The 21,385-nt window shown below is 37.8% G+C and overlaps 1 protein-coding gene across 1 annotated transcript in view; it reads left to right on the forward strand.

Annotated features, from left to right (window-relative positions):
• The window catches only part of RBM27 (RNA binding motif protein 27), a 66,854-nt gene continuing 45,469 nt past the window's right edge, over nt 1-21,385 (forward strand). The window contains exons 1-2 of the mRNA XM_020964256.2: nt 1-117; nt 20,522-20,639. Coding sequence (XP_020819915.1) covers nt 59-117; nt 20,522-20,639 — 177 coding nt within the window. The 5' untranslated portion in view covers nt 1-58. The remainder of the gene's footprint in view (nt 118-20,521; nt 20,640-21,385) is intronic.

Consider the following 21,385-nt stretch of genomic DNA (forward strand, 5'->3'; position numbering starts at 1 on the left):
GGCCCGCGGACGGGGGGGTCGGGGAGGGAGGAGTGGTAGAGACCTCCCGCCCTGCACCATGCTCATAGAAGATGTGGATGCCCTCAAGTCGTGGCTGGCCAAGTTACTGGAGCCGATGTGAGTGTCCCCGGGCTGCCGGGGCCGGGCCGGGCGCCGGAGGTCAGGGCCGACGTGGGCGTTGGGGGCCAGTGGGGGGAAGGGGAGGGGAAGATCCCTGCAGAAGGGGGGGCCGGGGCTTGGAGAGGTTCTGTTTTGTTTGTTGGGGGGGAGGGGGAAGAGGACCCCCCCCCCAGTCGGGAAAGGAACAGCAGGGATGGACGTGCCCCCAGCGAGCGGTGACTGGAAGTGGGGCAGAGGAGGGGGGAATAGGGGTCTATTTTATGGGGGGGGGTGGACACTCCTAAGAGGAGGGATGAGGGAAGATGGGGCAGGGGGTGTTTTTGCCACTGGGGTAAGGAAGAGGCAGAAAGAGACGTTTGTAAATGGTCTATTTTATTTCTGGGGTGAATAGTCGAGACCTTCCTTGGGGAAGAAGAGGGCAAGGCTGGAAAGATGTCTTTGCCCAGGCTGGGGGATGGGGGAGGGGGTAGGTTGGGGAGGCTAAGCCAGGATCTATTTTGTTTGTTTGGGGGGAGGTGGGGTCTTCCGCCCTCCACCCTCCAACCCCCACCCTAAAGGGATTGAGGAGGAACTGTGTGGTGAGGTCTTTGGCTCCTCCATGAGGGAATGAAGACTTAAAAGTTTTTCATCTCTTTCGGAATTTGGTCCTGTCCCAGAGAAAGGAGAATGGTGAGAAAGTTGAGGGCCATCTTTGCTGTCTTCTCTTTAGGAGGCAAAGAGGAGTTTGGGCCGTGTGAGTAGCCTTGAGTAAGTGAGAGTTGCTGAGGACAATGTCTAGGAGCACCCGTGTCCAGGGTTTTATTTTTCTCATAGTCCAGAGGAAGAGGAGGGATATTGTAAGCTAACTTGTTAACTTCTGTTTCTTGGGGTGGGACTGCTGCACTCCAGAGGAAGTCCTTTTCAGTCCAGCCTGACATCTTCAATTTTGGTGTGTTAAAGGTGGAGGGTGTGAAGTAGAGGACAAGTAGCAAGTTTTGTTAAAGACTTAGAAGATTCAGGTTGGTGACTACTTAGTGAAAATGACATTATAGGACATCTGAAAATCTCCTGAAAGAATATATGTCTGAGTATACGTAATGTCTTATCCATGAACAAAAGTAGATAGAAGTGGCCAAGGTAGGGAATATTAAAGTAGCCAATTTGTGTGATTGGTTATGTTTGGAGGAGACTAGGAAAAGGAGGAGACAGAATGTTATAGTTTATATTTTGTCAGTTTATTCCTTGTTCCTGAATCATTGGGGGGGGGATGTGGTAGGGGCGGTGTATTGGTGTGTTTCGAGGTACTGTACAGTGTATATTAAAGAGGCCAATTTTTATTGCAAAGTTTGGACAGTTATAAACAGCTGCTGATTCCTATTTGCAATTTTTTGGACAAGTTTCCCTCACAACTAGCTTTTATTTAATTGTATATTGGCAGAAGAGAGATGGGAAAATATTAGGCAGGATTTTGTGATCAATGGTTTTGGTTAAATGTATGTGTTAGTTTAAAAAAATTTTGTTTGTGATGCCAAGTATGTGGTTCCAGATCTTCCCATTGCAATCACTTGTCATTTCTTTAAAAACAGAACACATAGCCCTTCCAACTTCACCCTCTTCATTCGATTGAAATATCCATTTTTTTCTTTATTAACCTTGTAACTTTTGGAGAACTTTTTATTTAAAGTTTCTTAAATCTGTTAACAGTATTTCCCCCAGACCTTTTTAATATATATGGTTTGAAAGCTTAAATTCATAGAATCTTGCCTTTGATTTTCATTAGTCAAAAATGAATTATTAGGTTTAGTTAAACATTAATTGAATTTGTTGTTTCAGTTTATTTTTGAGTCGTGGTAGGACGGTGTTTAGAACTGGAAAATAGTCTTAGAAATCATAGGATCACAGATTTAGGGCTGGAAGGGACCTTTAAGACCATCTAGTCTAACTCCTCCCCTTCATTTGACAGATGAGAAAACAGGCTGGCAGAAGTGGGCTTTGCCTTAGATCACAGTATTAGTAAGTGACAGAGGCAGAGTTTGAACCCAGTTCCTTTGACTCCAAAGCCAGTGCTCTTATGCATTGTACCATACTGCTTTGCAGCTGCTCCATTTTACATATGAGGAAACTGAGGCCTAGAGAAGTTAGTTGATTGTCGCACATTTATCCCTCAGGTAGCCAGTGGAGAGTTGTGATTTAAATCCAGGCCCTCTCATCCACTACCCTCTTGACTGTATACTACACTATCTTTCAACTTAACACAATACTTTTTCTTTTACATATACTTAGAGGTTACTTTTTTTTCCTTCCTTATCTAAAGTCAGTATCGTAGCTAACAATACAGGTGGCTTTTGCTGAAATAAAACATAGAGCACTAGGAGCTGTATGTGTAGGTATGGTATGAAGTATGTAAGACATCCTAATTACTAGTAGGTTTTGTGGAAAGATTAGGTTTCTTTTAATAGCCAGATGATTAAATAATGTACTAAAGCGGGATATGGATATAAATGTACTTTTTTGTATCATCCATAATCTAGAGATTTTTCTTTAGCCACATTGTCAAAGTATTCTCACATGGTGTTTCCAGGCTAATTGTTAAGCTTTCAGTTAGATATTTATGATCTGTACGTGGAACTTGAATAACATATCTTGCGTTACATTTTCTCTTCATTTAATTTGCAATAATGTTGCATAATCTTTTTAAAATGGTATACCTGTTCCCTAGTGTAACAGTAATATCTCTGGGTCTGTATGTGATATGTGTGTATGTGTACGTGTGTGTATGTGTATGTGTGTGTTAAACAAGAGATGCTTTTAAGCTACAGGATGATCTGCTTTTGACACAATTGAAGTTTCATGGGCTCAGGGATATATTACTTTGGGGGAAAGAGAACACTGGAGGAAATATCCTCTTCGGTTTGCAGGTAGAGTGTTATTATATTTTGGTGTTCATAAAAGCAGTTAGTATTGCAATAAGGTGAAAAGGGAATTAGATTTGAGTCAGGAAGCAGATGTCTTACTCCTTACCTTTTTATATTGACTGGTTAATATTTTAGGTAAACTTTCCAGCCTATAAAATGTGAGTGTTCCCATTTAGCACACAAGGATTGTAGTAGCATAGAGCTAGTATATTTTGGAGCTAAAAGGTGCATTTAAATTAATTCTGCGTCCTCATTGTACATATGAGGAAACTGAGGCGAAGGGAGGTGAAATTCAGACTTGGCCTGGATAGAGTTTAAGCTCCTTGAAGGCAGGGCAGGGGCTGTTATTTTTCTTTATATCTCTGTTGCCTGGTACATAATAGGCAATTAATGCTTGTTGGTTGATTGGTTGTCTGACTTTACACAGCTAATTAGTAGCAGAACTGGACCCAAATCCTGATCTCCTAACTAATAAATTAGTATCCTTTCCACTATACCACACTATATCTATTTTAGAAATAAGTGATTTTATTGTTTGTTTTATAATATATGAAATACCCACAGTGATACACCACACGACAGAGCCTCATGTATAGGGACTGTGGTATCAATAGATTTAGACCTGGAAGGGAGCCTTAAAGTCCGTCTGACCCAAGCTCATTTTCTAGATGAAGAAACTGAGGTTCAGATAAGTAAAGAAATTTACCCATAATCACAAAAGTATTAAGTAGCAGAGTTGAGATTTGAACCCAGTTTCTTTGAATTCAATTGCCTTTCCACTACACACTGTCTATATAACAAATGTTTGAGCTCTTATGAATAAAAGATATTAAGTGAACATAAGGCATTTTTCCTTGATGAAGAAATTTCTTCAAATTCTTCTAGTATGTATTTTGCAAACCTGCAATTGTATCTAGTTGGTGTTTTTTTTTTAATTTTTTGGGGACATTTGAATATTTGTGATGTGTTCGTAAGTTTCTTAGAGCTGGAGAGTTCCAGATTTCTTTGCTTTGCTGTGTGATGTTGTAGAAGTCATTTAATTTCTCTCTACCTTTAGTGTCACATCTGTAAAATTGGGGTAACAATTCCAGCCTTTCGTCAACCTCATAAGAATGTCATGAGTATTAATGGGTGTCTGTAAAAATTCTTTGCCTCAAAAAGAATGGCCACATAAGTAAAAGGTTGTAATATTCTTGATCTTGAAGCTGCTTTTCAGGTTTATGAAAACAGATTTGACTATTCTTTACGTCTACGCACCTTGACTGTTGGTAATGTTAAACTGTAAAAGATCAAGCACTGGGCTTTAGGCCTTGCTGACTGAAGTAGCTTTGAGGATCAGCATTTCCTTTCTGCTGCTGGTTAAGGAGACCTTTTTATTCGCCCCAAGGCATTCTCCTTTGCTGATTTGTAAACTTTACTGATTTCTAGCCTTTAGCTCAAAACAAGGATCTCTGATTTTTTTTTGGGGGGGGGGCTTCTCTACAGTTTAGAGATCTAGTGAAACTGATCCCTGAATTACTTTTCAATGATCTGCTCAGGCTACATGTTTCTTGTTGCCCAATTCCAGCACCTGCTTCGCCTTTCTCCCGTAGCTGATCTCAGTAAATTTTTTAGTTTTTCCACAAGGAAGGAGAGTAGTATACAGAAACATCAAGACAGGGATTGCAGGTATTCTCAAATCTGTGTAAAAGCCTAGTCTGGTTGATACTGAAACATCCAGATTATTCCGTTTTTATGTAATTCCTGGGCTCTAACTTGGCTCCATTACTACAAAAATAAAATTGGCAACTCTTAACCCAGACTACCACCTGCTAATTTGGGATTTGCCTTGCATGGGCGTCTGGGCTCAAATTAATTTGTCCATTTGCAGTCCCAGCTTAGCTCTTAGCTAGCTCGAAAGCCTTTTGATTACTAGTAGGCTCTTGAAGAGCCACCCGTGTTTGTATTTTGTTGTTGTTCAGTTGCTTCTAAACTCTTAGGACTCTTTTGGGCTTTTCTTGGTAAAGATACTGGAGTGGTTTGCCATTTCTTTCTCCAGCTCATTTTTACCGATGAGGAAACTGAGGCAAAGAGGGTTAAGTGACTTGCCTCAGGTCAAACAGCTTGTAAAGTGTCTGAGGTTGGATTTGAATTCCAGTCTTCCTGACTCCAAGGCTGGTGCTCTGTCCACTGTGCCACCCAGCTGCCCCATATTTATATTAACTTTTCCTCATAAAATATATTACAGTTGAGTACTTCATATGTCCCTCAAAGAAAAAAACAATTCAATTTGATCCCCACTTAACCCTCCACCCCAAAACTCAGGAAAATACTATCACTTTCATTACATAAATCACCAACTATCCTTCAGAGATTACAATAGCAAAAGAAGGAAAAAGGTGTTACAGGCATAAAATGAATCCCCAAAGACAAGTCCTTTAGGCAGCAACGGCAGCTCTTAGTGAGAGAAAGGACTGAAAGGAGAGGTTGTGGATACCATGTCCTTTAAAGACAGACTGTGAAAGAAGTAGGGATGATTTATCCTAGAGAAGAGAAGACAGGGGGATGCTTCATAGCTATCTTCAAGTATCTGAAGAGTTATTTTCAAGGAGAGGGACTTTAGCTTTGTTCTCTTTGGCTATAGATGGCATAACTAGTGCAATGGGTGCGTTATATGTGTGGATGTACCTCAGGCCTCCTCTGACTTCTTTCTTCCAGCTCCATCTCATTAATTCAGCTATCATGCAGATGATTCCTAAATCTATATGTAGCCCTCATCTCTTTCCTGAGCTGCAACCTCGTATCTCCAATTGTCTGCTAGAAATTTCCACTTGGATATCCCATAAGCATCTCAAACTGAACATGTCTGAAGGAGGAGTTATCTTTCCCCCAAGCCTACTGTTCCTCCTAACATGCTTATTTCTCTCAAAGGCACTACCATTCTTCCCAGTCACATGGACTTGAAACTGCTGAGTTACTGACGCTTTACTTTGCCTTCTACTCTCCTCCCTATATCCTAATCAGTTACCTAGTCTTGTCCATTCTGCCTCTACAACATGTATTACAACTGTCTTCTTTCCATTCACACTACAACCATCTTAATTTAGGCCCTCATCACTCCCCTTGACTATTTCAATAGTTTCCTAATTGATATCCCCGTTTTTAAACCCTTTCCTCTCCAATTCATCCTCTACATAGCTGTGCAATTGATGTTCTTTAAGTCTGACAGTGCCATGCTGTTGCTTATGAAGTTTCTTTGGCTACTTATCGCCTCTGGGATAAAATACAAACTGCTCTGTTTGGCATTCAGAGCTATTCACAACCTAGTTCTTTCCAGGCTGATTACACATTACCGAATCACACTTAATCTAGCCAAACTGTCTGACTTTCCATCTTCTTTCTCACTACCTTTAAACAGATTGTCCTCCATATCCTGAATGCTTTTCCTACTCACCTCTGCCTCCTGAAACCCTCTAGTTCTCCTTCAAGACTCAGAAATGCCATTTCTTATAAGAGTCCTTTCCTGATTGCTTGAGTTAATGGCTTCCTCTGTCCCAGGAATTCTTTTGTATTTACTTATTTTGTACATATTTTTGTATTGACTTATCTGTATATGTCTGTATTGACTGTATATGTTCTTTCCCTCTAGTAGAATATAAGCTCCTTGAAGGCAGGAACTGTTTTCCTTTTAGTGCTGGGCACATAGTAGGTGCTTCATAAATATTTGTTGGATCCATTTGAATCAATTTGAAGTTGATTGAATAGAGAGGCAGATATCTGTTCTGTTCCACAGGAGCAAAAATTCCCCGACAGTTACTGCTTTATAAAAATGGCTGTTTTGTACAGTAGTAACTTCCCTTTTATCGATCACTTCTGGGTGGATGATTTTTGAGCTGCCTTCCAGCTGAGACATTTTATAGCTCTTTCACCTGTCTTTGTGAGCTGCTAGTTATATCAGTATCTTGTTCAGTGTATTTCTAAAATTGATGGTATTGCTGTCTTTAAATATCATAGAGCATTGAATTTGAATTGAAAAGAGTTAGGTTTAAATATCAGCCCTGCTGCTTACTGGTCAAATGATCTTGAGCCAGTCATTTCCTCTTTCTAGGTCTTAGTTTCATCAGCCGCAAAATGAGGGGTTGGATTAGAAAATCTCTTGAGTTCCTTCCAGTTTGTAATCCTTTGATCCTGTGTCAGATTATACACAGACACTAAGATCATGTGTTGAATTTCATTTATGAATTTATTTAGCAGTTACTAGTCTGCTAAATTCACTTTAATCTAGAGCTTCTGTATTTTTTCACAGGAAGTAAGAACAGAAGGAATCCTTAGAGCAGGGAATCTTGCCCTTTTTTATGTCACAGACCCCTTTGGCAGTCTGGTAAAGCCTGTGTACCTTTACTCAGAACTATGCTTTTTAAATGCTTAAAATAAAACACATAGGATTACAAAGGAAACCAATGATATTGAAATGCACTTATCAAAAAAAATTTTTTAAAGCTCATAGACATCAGTTTAAGAACCCCAGGATTCCCTGACCTAGGTTTATTTTTACAAATGAGGAAACTGAGGTCTAGAGAAGTGGTTTTGCTTTTGGTCACTTAGGTAATAATTTGCAGAGTCCAGCTCTTGATTTCTGACTCCCAAGTCTAGTGTTCTTTAAGGGCTTTGTTAGCCGTAATTTTACACCACAGGAAGTTTTGTGGCCAATCATCCTATGGATTTCTCCAATAGGTCAAGTATCTGTGTTTTCTGGATAGAAGGTCCCTACACCAAATGCAGATGCAAATCATCTTTAACTTAGTAAGATTTAGAATTGCTTGAAGCTTAAACTGGTTCAACCACCAAGTGTCAGAGATGGTATTTAAACCCTGGTTTTCCTGACTCAAAGGCCAGCATTCTATATCACTGTGCCATTCTGCCTCTCTAGATTTGCCCACATGAAGAGGAAAAATAACTGCCCAGCAAATGTTTAACCCTTATCTATTGTGAATAAGGTAAATTCTTTGAAGGTATTACTATGGTTGAGAGATATGTCGTAGCTGCTTAGATTGTAAACTCCACAAGGGCAGAGACTGTCTTTGTTTTATTCCCAGCTTCTACTTAGTGTTTTGTGTATAACAGGTAATTAATAAACAGCTGTTGAATCAGGGGAATGCTAGTAATTTACTGAAGATAATTTAATGATCTCAAAAAAGGTCTAGGCCAGAAGTGCACTGAGACTTATTTGAGGCTATCCACTGTTTCATGGAAAATTATTACTTTGGGCAAGATGTTGGTTTAACTTTTAGATTAAAACAAAGTAAGTTTATAGTCAATGCCTCTGAAAACAAACACAAATATACATATAAGTAAATAGGTACTTAAATACTTATTGATTGATTGTGATGGGCAAAATCATTTAGTCATCAGAAAGTATTTCTAATGTCTTACTTGGTTAGCTGATATATCTTTTGGGGAGCTATTATTATGTTTATTATTCAGTGGTATTTGAGCCTGCCAAAGTGATAAGTTAATACTTACATCTATTCTTAATTTCCTAGAATAAATCTAGGTTTTATGGTGGTGTTTTTTCTTCTTAAACACGCTTTTGGTGAACTAAATACCTCTAGTTTTGTTTTAAACAATGTTTTATAGCTAGCCTCATTCTCCCACTCCCCCCATGCAATTTTTTTTTCCTAATATACCAACAAATATTTAGAAGCATTATGGCTTAGTGAATAGAGGGGTTAGCCTTTGAGTCAGGAAGGCTTGTCTTCAAGTCTTGCCTCTGACATATACTAGCTTTGTGACCATGGGCAAAGTAATTTAACGTTTTTCTTATGCCAGGCTACTCTTTCAGGCTTTATGTATGTTACAGAACAGTTGGCTCTATGCATCAGTGGAGGAATTTCCCACGTCTGAAACACCCAAAATTGATTAAATCAAAGATTTGGCCAAAAAATAAATATTAAATACTTATTGTTTGCAGAGCAGTATGATAATATCTGGAGGAGATAAAAAACTTATTTGTTAGCAAGATCCTAGTCCTCAAGGAGCTTCCAGTCTAGCAGACACAGAGAACTATACTTTATAGTATTAAATAAGTTCATTAGAAAAGTATAAATAAAGTGCTATGGGGAGATGATAGATTTAGGAATTGTAGGATTTATTTACACTTCATGTACATTAACCAATTCTTATATTTTAGAAGTAATATAACAATTTTGTCTTACGATAGGATTAACTCCATTGGTTTTACTTGTTATTCCAGTATGACTGGGCTAAATACAGCCCAGAGCCAGGACATTTTTACCTTTCAGTATATATTTGAGTGTCTCCTTTCAGAAATGAGGATGATACTATCAGGTTGAAACTTCAAGTCAAATAATTAATGGATGAATGCCAAATTCTTTAAAGGTCAAAAAAGTTGCTAAAGAATCTTGCCTTTATTCCAAAAATCGGTACCATATATTGATTTTTTTTTCCTTCAGTAGAACCCTTGGGCTTTTGACCAACGAGAAATGAGATTTACTATTCTGACTGGTGGTTGAGAGCATCCTGCAGTAGACATTTTAAATTGGGAGGATAAAAAAAAGAGAAAAAAAACCAAATGGAATATTTTTGGTTGGGAGCCTTTTTTCTCTAGTTTTCCTAATACAGTGACAAAAGTTATTGATTTTGTCTTGAAAATAATGTTTACAAGGTGAAAAAGATGATTGTGTTATATTCTTTCAAAGGTATTATTACCTGAGTTCAGCTTCTGGCTCTGATACTTAATACCTGTGTAACCTTGGGCAAATCACTTAATCTCTGTGGTTCTTCAGTTTCCTTAGCTATAAAATGAGGTGGTTGTAAACTGATATGATCTTTTCCAGCACTAAATATTATTATATTCCTGGTTTGAACTCTAAGGCTGCTTTGAATTTTTGGAATCCTGTTTCATAAATGACCTAAATTGATTATGCATATGAACTAAATCACAACTGAATTTATAATCTGAGGCAGACATTCATTAAAATTTATAAGAAGCATATTTATCAGTTTTATACTAGAAATGTTTGTGCCTAAAGTACAGTTACTACTTTTTTTTTTGAGTTTTATTTCTTAAAGAGTTTTTCCTTGAAAGAAAAAGTTTGTGTAGTCATGGAAATAAAATTTTAAGTTTATTTTTTGTCCATCTGCCCTCTAAAACATACCCAGTGCCTGAGCTGAAGCAGAACTGGGTTGTGTTTTTAAAAAAGGTTTTATTGATGCTTAAAAAAAATTGTTATCTTTTCCCCAATTGTAATCTTTCCTAGTAACAAAAATGTACAAATAAGAAAAAAACCCTCTAAATCTGCTGTGTCTTACAGTGTTCCTCATTTTAAGTCTGCTCTGTCTTCCAGTATTGGCTACTGCCTCCCTCAGGGTTCTGACCTCTTTTAGTGTCATTTTCCTTATCATTTTGATAATTATGTAAATTGTTCTGGTTTTGCTTACTTTTTGGTACATCGATTCATATAATCCTTCCCTGTTCTCTCCGAATTCCTATTTGTCATTTCTTGTGGTACAGTAATATTCTGTTACATTTATACACCATTATTGGTTCAGCCATTCCCCAGTTGATAGGCACCCACTTTACTTCCAGTCTCATGAAGCCACAAAAAAGATTACTATAAATATTTATGTATACATGGGGTCTTTCTGTCTGTCTTTTACCAGCTTAGAGTAAAATGTTTTCAGAAACCAGCTCATAGCTCCATACACACCCTTTCCAACGTTTACCTGTCATCTTTTGTCTTCTTTGTTAATTTGATGGCTATAAGATGAAATCCCAGAGCTATTTTAATTTGTATTTTTTTATTGTTACTGATTTGGAGTATCATTTTGTATGGTTGTTTAAAGTTTACATTTCTTCTTTTGGAAACTCCCCATTCATATCATATAAAAGTAGATTGTTTTCCCATGGTATTTCTGATAAACAATCTGAAACTTAAAAAAAAAGTTGACATCTTCATTTTTGTGGCTACAGATGTTGTATTATGGACAAGAAATCAGTTTTTCCCTCCTAGTCATAGTCAAATTTTTGTAATACATTTTACAAAAAAATTTAATCTCTATCTTTTTAAACTATCACTTTCATTTCTGAATATATCTCTCTGTAGCAAGCTATCCCTTGTACCAAAGAGGGGAAAAAGAGAAAAGAAGAAAGCAGTTTAGCAAAATTAATCAACACATCATTTGAGTATATGCAGTGTTCCAACACTTATTGACCCCTATTTCTGCAAAGAAGGGAGTGAGGTGCATTTTCTTATCTCCTTTTTGGGTTCAACCTTGGTCATTATAATTGTAATGCATTTTTAAAGCCTCCTTGTGATACTGTAATTATACTGTATCCTCAGTACTATAATTAGGCATTAGGTTTTGAAGATTACTTAGTAGATGCTCAGTAATATTTCAGTTTGTCCACAAAGGCACAGTTTAACTGTTTCACTATTATTTTTAGTGGCATATTAATTTACACTGGTAATATACTTCCAAAACCTACTTTAGAGTCATATATATGGTAGGACCTGTTAAATTTTGTGATTTTGTTCTTTTGGTCTCTAGATGTATTCTATTTTATGCTATAGTGTTATAAAATTTCACTAGTAGCAATATAGACTTATTTCACTTGATTGTATGTGTGTTCCCTTTTGGATCATAGATTTAGAGCTGGAATATCACCTATCACCTGGTTCTAGTTCTTCCAAATGAAATAGATCCAATAGAATGTAACCTTCTTGAGGGCAGAACTGTCTCAGTTTTGTCTTTTACATGCCTGGCACATTATAGAGACTTAATAGTGTTTGATTACTTCCTTTGCTACTATTCCCAGATGCTAACCTGATAGCAAGTATTATCATGAGGAACACTTTATCTGCATCAGTAAAAAATCTATAAATATCAGATATGTGTAAATGAATTTGATCTTTCTTAGAATGGCAACTTAAAAGTGACTTTAGCTATATAGGACCTTAGTTTTTTGTTTGTTTTTAGTCATTTTACATAAAAGAAATATGAGATTCTCCAAGGTAAAGTGACTTGTCCAAGGTCACATAGCTAGTAAATGATGGAGTTGGGGCTTGAATTCAGATCTATTCATTTATGGCTCTTTTCTGCTATGCCATACTGCCACCCACAAAACCAATCCGAGTTTTGTTGCTTTGATATGTGTACGATAACATTTTCAGTTCAATAGACGTTAAATGTGTTCTGTCTGCAGAGCACTTGTGTTTAGGGCTTTGTGTCATAAAAGATTTAGATAAGACTTATTAGAATTTGAGAAATTTCTACAATTCTTTGTCCTTGTCCCTTTTTTCTTCACTTAACCCAAATATTTTGACTTCCTCCTGACTCTTGGAAGCTAGGAAGCACATTGGATAGAGTGCTGGGCTAATCAGGAAGACTTGTGATGAAATATAGCCTCAGACACTTAATTAGCTGTGTGACCTTGGGCAAGTCATTTAATCTCTGTTTGCCTCGGTTTTCTCAATTGTAAAATGGGGATGATAATAATAGCACCCAAATTACAAGGTTGTCAGGAGTATCAAATGAGATAATATTAGTAAAGCACTTAGCACAGTGCCTGGCGCACAGTAGGTGCTATATAAATGCTAGCTGTTATTATTAGGAACTCCAGAGTTCCTTTAAGCTCTAAGTCTATGATTATGTTGATCATACTATCACCCAATCGTTCTGCCATACATAGTAAGGTCAGAGGTCTCCAAAAATACTGTCAATATCACAGTAGTTGTATATTGACATCCTTTTTAATGCATTTTATTGTTTTGTCATTATAACAGCCATTTTTGGAGGGGTAAAATACCTTCCCTCCCATTGAATCCTCTCCTAATAACAGAGAAAAAGAAACAAAAACAGCTGACACAGGGACTGCATCTGATAATGTATGCAGCATTCTGCCTTAGTAGCTCTCTGCCTCTCAGCTATGGGAAGGGAGGTAGGTTTCGTCGTCTATTTTCCAGCATCTTTATTGCATTTTAATTTACTTAGAGTTTGGCTTCCTTTTGCTATATTGTCCATTTATATTCTTATAGTGAAGTAAATAAGCATTTATTAAGCACTTACTATGTGCCAGGCATTGGGCTAAGCCCTGGGAATACAAAGAAAGGCATAAACAGTTCCTGCTCTTAAGATGCTCACATTCAAATGGGGGAGACGACACATGCAATAAGCCGTGTACAAGCAAGATATATCCTGAGTGAATTGGAAGTAATCTCAGAGAGAAGGCAGTAGCATTGAGGTGAACCAAGAAGGCTTCATGTAGAAAGTGGGATTTTAGCGGAGGCTTAAAGAAAACTAGGAAGCAAAGTGAGGAAGGAGAGCATCTCAAGCACGGGAGACAACCATTGAATAGTAAAGCCAGCTCTCTTCTCATTCTATACAACTTCACTTGATGATATCAGCTCCTATGGATTTAATTACCATCTTTATGCTAATGATTCTCAAATTCTCTAGTCCAACTTCTTTACTTACCTCCAGTCTCAAATCTCCATTAGCCTTTCAGACATTTCCCACTGGATGTCTTATAAACGTCTTAAACTCAACATGTATAAAATGGAGCTCATTATCTTTCCCCTTAAACCTTCCCCCCTTCCAAGCTTTCCCATTATTACAAAGGCACCACCCAGTTCCTTAGGTTCACAAGTAGGTGTTGCCTTTGACTCTTCAGTATCCCTCACCTCTCATATCCAATCTCTTGCAATGATCTGTCAGTTTTACCTTTGCAACATCTCTTGAATATACCCTATTCTCTCCTTTCATACAACTATCACCGTGATGTAAGCCCTCATCTCCTCATACTCCAGTCCACCTTGCCAAAGTTATTTTCTTAAAGTACCAGTTCAATCATATCACCATGCTCTCTCACTCAGTAAACGACAGTGGCTCCCAAACACCTCCAAGATCAAATCTCTTTGGCATTCAAAGCCTTTCACAACTTAGCTTCTTCCTACCTTTCCGGTCTTCTTACACCTTGCTTCTCCCCTCCTCCTCCCATGTACTTTTCTGTCCAGTGACACTAGCCTCTTTGCTTTTTCACAAACAAGACATGCTGTCTCTTGGCTCTAGGCATTTTCTTTGGCTATTCCTCCATGCCTGGAATGCTCTCCTTTCTTATCTCTACCTCCTGGCTTCCTTCAAGTGCCAGCTAAAATCCTACTTTTTAGAGCATAAGTTCCCAAAGTGGGTGGATACCACCTCCTGCAGACAGTTGGAATGATCGGGATGGGGTGTGTGGTGGTTTTAGCCTCAGGTGCAATTGGGGGATGTTGAATAAAAATAAGGAAGCGGTGGAAGTATAAGGAAAGAAAAGATGAAATTTTGAAAAACCATTCCTACAGGTTTCATCTCTTGTATAAGAGTTAAAGTGTTAGTGATTACATTATTTTCCAAATAAACACACAAAATGCAAATTATAAACCATCCATGGTCAAGTCTGCTGACAGGTCTTAACAAGGAAGTGTTGGCAGGTAAGTGTGTTGAGCATTGTGGGAAAGTCCAGCATATATCAGCAGGAATATGTGCGTATATTGACTTGTTTACAATATGATACTACAGGGGCAGCTGGGTGGCGCAGTGGATAGAACACTGGCCCTGGAGTCAGGAGGACCTGAGTTCAAATGCGACCTCAAACACTTCACCCTTACCTGCTATGTGACCCTGGGCAAGTCACTTAACCCCATTGCCTAGCCCCCCTACCCCTCTAAAAAATTATACTGTACCGGTTACATGACACAATAGTGCATCATCAAAATTTCAATGCAGGAAAAAACCCCACAAATTTACAATAAATTATTAAATTTAGTTGTGTCATTTTAAAAAAAAATTGTATTTTTTGAAATGATGCAAAAAAAATGGTTAAAGGGCTAAAGAAAGTAGATTTCCAGGGGGGTGCTGAGTAATTTTTTTTTTCCAAAAGGGGCTGTAAGCCAAATAAGTTTGGGAGCCTCTGTTCTAGAGGAAGCCTTTCTTAATCCCTCTTAATTCTAGTGCCTCCCCTCTATTATTTCCTTTTTATCGTTTATAGGTTATTTGTACATATTTGTTTGCTTATTGCTCTCATTAGATTACAAGCTCCTCAAGGGCAGGGACTATCTTTTGCTTTTCTTTGTATCCTTAGCATTTAGTATAATAGCCTAGCATTTAGTAGATACTTAATAAATGCTTACTAACTGAACTAACATTGGTGGATTGTGGAAGGGAATAAAGCATAAAAAGACTTGAAAGGTCGGAAGGGGCCACATCATAAAGGCCTTTAAAGGCCAAACAGAGATTTAATATTTGATCACGGAGGTAATAGGGAGCCATAGGAATTTGTTAAGTAGAGGAGTGATATGGTCAGACTTAAAATTTAGGAAGCTCACTTGGTCAGCTGTGTGGAACATGGATTGGAGCGGGGAAAGATTTGAGATGGGGAGGCCAGTGAGCAAGTGTTTGCGGTAGTTGAGGAGTGAAGTTATAAAGGCTTGAACCAGGCTGGCAGCAGTGTCAGGGGACAGAACGGGAGGTATTCTTGGCAATGGTTGAATATGGGGGAGGGGTGAGTGAAAGAGAGTGAGAAGCCGAAGAACATATAAAGGTTGTGAGCCTGGATGACTAGAAGTATGGTGATGCCCTCAACAGTAATAGGGGGAGGTTCAGAGGGGAGAATTTGGGGGTCAAGAATGATGAGTTCAGTGTTGTACATGTTAACTTTAAGATACTATAGGACATCCAGTTTGAGATAACCCTAGGCATGTGGAGATTTGGAGACTGGAGGGCTAGATAAATGGATTAAAAATCATTTGCACTAAGATGATAATTGAACCTATAGGAGCTGATGAGATCACCTGGAGAGATAATATAGAGGGGAAAGAGAGACCAGGACAGATCCTTGAGGGGTATGCCAAGGGTTATTGGATGTTACTTAGATGAATATTGAGTAAAGGAGACTGAGAGGTAGTGATTTAGATTATAAGAGATCCAGGAGAGAGCGTTGTGGTCAAAGCCTGGAGAGAAGAGAGTATCAGGGATGAAAGGGTGGTTAACATAGTTGAAGGCTGTGGAGAGGACAAAAAGGATGAGGACTAAGAAAAGAGATTACTGGTAACTTTAAAGATCATTCACTGGTAACTTTGGCAGGAGCAGTTTTAATTAATTGTTGATGTGATCAGAAGCTAAACTGCAGAGAAAGTGAGAGGAGAGGAAGTGGTTATCACTGATTGTACACAGTTTTCTCAAGCAGTTTAGCCATGAAATTGTCAGTGATATCTAGTGAGGATTGGACAGATCAAGTTTTTTTTTTAAGTTGGGAGAAATACAGACCTAATTGTAAAGGAATCAGCTAGTAGATGGAGAATTGAAGATGTAGTAAGAGAGGAGGAGCAATCTGCTGGAGAACACAGGGTGGAATATGATCAAGGGTTGCTTGTAGAGGAGTTAGGCCTGTCACGTGAGACAGGGGTAAAGTAGAAGGTAGTGGAGGAAGACATCTGAGTGATATGAGATGAAAAGGAGGGTGGGAGCTCTGGCAGATAGCCTGTTTTTTCCCCTAATAAAGTATGAGGTAAAGTTCTTAGCTGAGAGGGTATGGGAAGGGGTGCCATCAGAAGCTCAGAAGGAGGGATGAAAAAGTTTGAAATAGCCTCTGTGGTGAGTGTGTTAGTGAATTGATTAGGAAGGTGTAAAAGAATTGTCTGGTTTCAAGGAAAGCCTTGTTGAGATAATGTAACAAATTTGTAGTGAACCCAGTCAGCAAAGTTTCACAATATTCTCCAGCAGTATATGAAGCTAAGGCAGCAGATGGTGGAAGTAATCCAAGGTTGAGATGGAGTAATCCAAGGTTGAGATTTGGCAAGGCATGATTAAATTGGTGATAGGATAAGAGGGCAAAGGATGTGAGTATAGTGATAGAGTTCAATGAGTTCTCAAAAGGAGACAAGATAAGGAAGGGAGAAGAGTGTAGACTATGCAGGGATAGGGGGGTTGCTGGCTTGGGAAGGGACTGAAGGATGGAGGGATTGGAGGTCATGGCAAGGATGAGAACAATTAGAGGTGGTAAGGCAGGTGAAAGATAGAATGGTAGTGTTCTTTTGATTTTACATATTTCTCTTTGCATCAGTTTATAAAGGTCTTACTATATTTCTGTGAATTCCACATATTGAATATCTGTTACTGCATAATAATTACATTTGTATACTATAGTTTTTTTTACCTATTCCCTCAATTGATGGATACTTTGTTTCTGGTTCTTTCCTACTTCAAAAAGTGCCGCTATGAAATTTTTTGGTAGACATACTAGACCTTTCTTCTGTCTTTGACCTCTGTGGGAGTACATGCCTAGTAGTGAAATCACTGGGTCAAAGGGGTTAGTCACTTTTCTTGCATAATTTCAGATTGATATCCATAACCACTGAGACCAATTCAGAGCTCTGCTACCAACATATTCTGCTTGTCTCAGCAAGCACACATGCTCCAATATTGATGGTATTATTTTTGTCATCTTTGCTAATTTATAGGATCTTCACTGAAACTTCAGAGTTGTTTTAATTTGTATTTCTCTTACTATTAGTGACTTTTGGATCACACTTAAAAAAGGTTTGCAGTTCTTCTTTTGAGAACTCTATTCATATCCTTTGACCACTTGTGTATTGCAGAATTGCCACTGATTTTTTTTCTTTGAGTTTTTTTTCCGTGACAGACTACTCTCTTTGTTAAGAGCTTCAGTTTTTTTAATAGGACATATAGAGAAATTTCTTCCCTTGACAAAGGTTATTATTATCCCTTTCTTCCACTAGCTGACTTTTTTTCTTTCCCTTTTATTTTATTTTATTATTATTTTTAAAATTTTATTAATTTATTTTGATTTATCAACAATCACTTGCACATGCTTTTGAGTTGAAAATTTTTCTCCCCCTTCTTCCCCCCCACCCTCCCCAAGACTCCGCACAATTTGATATAGGCTTTACATTTACATACCCATTAAACATATTTTCACATTAGTGAAGTTGTAAGTAAAAATTAAAACCAATAGGAGGAACCATCAGAAAGATGAAACAAAGCTCAACAGAAGGTAAAAATAAGTGATAGCGATTTGACTTCCATAGTTCTTTCTTTGGATGTGGGCAGCATTTTCCATCCTGAGGCCTCTGGAGATGTCTTAGATCCTAGTAATGCTCAGAAGGGTTCAGTTTAACAATCTTAGTCATTGCATAACGTGGCTGTTATTGTGTACAAAGTCCTCTTGGTTCTGCTCACTTCACTCAGCATCAGATCATATAAGTCTTTCCAGGTTTTTCTGAAGTCAGCCTGTTCATCATTTCTCATAGCACAATAGTATTCCGTTACATTCATATACCACAACTTGCTCAGCCATTCCCCATTTGATGGGCATCCTCTCAATTTCCAATTCTTTGCCACCACAAAAAGAGCTGCTATGAATATTTTTGTACATGTGGGTCCTTTTCCCATTTGTTTGATCTCTTTGGGATATAGCCCTAGAAGTGCTATTGCTGGATCAAAGGATATACACATTTTTGTAGCCTTTGGGCATAGTTCCAAATTGTTCTTCAAAATGGTTGGATCATTTCACAACTCCACCAACAATGTATTAGTGTTCCAATTTTCCCACATCCTCTCCAACATTTATTATTTTCCTGTTTTGTCATGTTGGCCAATCTGATAGGTGTGATGTGGTACCTCAGAGTTGTTTTGATTTGTGTTTCTGTAATCAATAACGATTTAGAGCATTTTTTCATATGACTATAGATGGCTTTAATTTTTTCATCTGAGAACTGTCTGTTCATATCCTTTGACCATTTATCAGTTTTGGAATGGTTTGTGTTCTTATAAATTTGTCTTAATTCTCTATATATTTTAGAAATGAGGCGTTTATCAGAGAGACTGGTTGTAAAAATTCTTTCCCAATTTTCTACCTTCTTTCTAATCTTAGCTGCATTGGCTTTGTGCAAAAACTTTTCAATTTAATGTAATCAAAATGATCCATTTTGCATTTTGTAATGTTCTCTATCCTGTTTGGTCATGAATTCTTCTGTTCTCCATAGATCTGATAGGTAAACCATTCCTTGTTCTCCCAGTTTACTTATGGTATCAACCTTTATATCTAAGTCCTGAACCCATTTTGACTTTATTTTGGTATATGGTATGAGATTTGGGTCTGTGCCTAGTTTCTGCCATACTCTTTTCCAGTTTTCCCAGCAGTTTTTTTCAAAGAGTAGGTTCTTATCCCAGAAGCTGGGGTCTTTGGGTTTATCAGATAATAGATTACTATAGTCATTGACTACTGCGTCTTGCATATTTAACCTATTCCACTGCTCCACCTCCCTATTTCTTAGCCAGTACCAAGCAGTTTTGATGATTGCTGCTTTATAATAGAATTTAAGATCTGGAATTGCTAGGCCACCTTCCCCTTCATTTCCTTTCATTAGTTCCTTTGATATTCTGGACCTTTTGTTTTTCCAAATGAATCTTGTTCACTAGCTGACTCTTAACCTACCTATTGGCTCATTTCCCTTTCCCTAGGTATTCGTTGCTGTCATCCTAGCTCTCAAGCTACAGTCAGCAAATTCCAACTAAATGTTGACAGTGTGGTAACTGAAAGTTTTTTAAAAATTTAATTTATTTTTAGTTTTCAATAATCACTTCCATAAGCTTTTGAGTTTTAAATTTTTCTCCCTCTCCCTTCCCACCTCCTTCCCCAAGATGGCGCGCAATCTGATATAGTCTCTACATATACATTCTTTATTAAACATATTTTCACATTAGTCATATTGTAAGGAAGAATTAGAACCAATAGGAGGAACCACAAGAAAGAGAAAACAAACAAAACAGAAGAAATAAAGATAAAGAGCAAATAGTATGTTTTGATCTGCATTCAAACTCCATAGTTCTTTCTCTGGATGTGAATAGCATTTTCCATCATGAAACTTTTGTAGATATCTTAGATCCTTGCTTTGCTGAGAAGGGCTAAGTCTATCAAAGTTAATCATTGCACAATGTGGCTGTTACTGTGTGCAACGTTCTCCTAGTTCTGCTCACTTCACTCAGCATCAATCCATACAAGTCTGAAAGTTTGTTTTTACAATTTACATATGCTATCTTTTTCAGGGTTGACTCTTTAAGACATTTAGTGAAATGGCAAGAAGTAGATAGAGTTGGGGTTGAGGTACAGGAGGCTTCTGGTTAAATTGTAGTAAGAGGCCTTCAAGTATCCTTGATTGGGTTACCACTGATAGATTGGGAAGTTAAGGTATTTTGGTCACTTCTGAAAGGTATCGACTCCTTTTTTTTAACTTAAATCTTTTGGGCAGAAGTTTCCTTTATCCTTAATTATTTTAGAGAAATTAGCAATGAAAAAAATCCTGACATGAAATATTTGTATGCTAATAATTCATTTAATATTGGCTTCCCAAACTAAGGGTGATTTTATAGCTGACACCATTGTTAAAAGATAATGTGTTTTGCTCTTAATAATTTTGTTGTCTCTTCCTTTTCTCTAACTAAATTAGATGTGATGCAGACCCTTCAGCCTTAGCAAACTATGTTGTAGCACTGGTCAAGAAGGACAAACCAGAGAAAGAACTGAAAGCCTTCTGTGCAGATCAACTAGATGTTTTTTACAAAAAGGTAATTGTTTTATAGTAAATTTTTGACTGTTTAAAAATATTTAAGCTTAAGCCTTAACAGTGAGGTATTGCAAAGATAAGTTTAATAAAAAATAAACTATTTGGCTGCGTATAGTATATGTTATGCAGATGTGTACCCTGTGTGATAACGCTTTTATTGTGTTAAGGAAGCTCTTTTTCTCTTTTGTTCCTCCTTCTTTCCTGCATCAAAACAGTATTGACTTTAATGCTTTTTAGCAGCGAGGGAATCTCAGTAGATTGTAGCTAACTCCCTAGGGGCACTTTTTGCCTAGCCCCGCTGCAGCTATGTTTGAGGGAGCTTAGGCAAGCTACTTCTCCCAGATGCATAGGTGGAGCTGAGAATAGTTTTATCCTCTTCTGACTGGGGCTCTGGGACATCAAAGGATTAACTGAGATGTTTCCCTCTTTCCCCAAGGCAAGAGCCACACCTGCCTTAAAAATCAGTGTTGTCCTTTTGTGTCTAAATGGCACCTCAAGAAATCTCCTAGTTCTCTCTCTGCGTGGTGTGCTTTTAAAGCACATACACAATTCTAGGCTGAGTGGGTACAATATATACATATTTATTATCAAATTCCTCCAAAATGCAGAAATGAGTGTACTTTCATGAATTGTCATCATAATTTTGGTGTGGTGGAATATAAAAAAATGAGATATATGAATTATTGTCTCATGAAAAATGTTTAAAAAAAAACACATGTAGAGAACATGTTTAAGAAATTTTGTTGG

Source organism: Phascolarctos cinereus, unplaced genomic scaffold (assembly GCF_003287225.1).
Source record: "Phascolarctos cinereus isolate Bilbo 61053 unplaced genomic scaffold, phaCin_HiC Scaffold_2;HRSCAF=192, whole genome shotgun sequence".
Classification (NCBI taxonomy): domain Eukaryota; kingdom Metazoa; phylum Chordata; class Mammalia; order Diprotodontia; family Phascolarctidae; genus Phascolarctos; species Phascolarctos cinereus.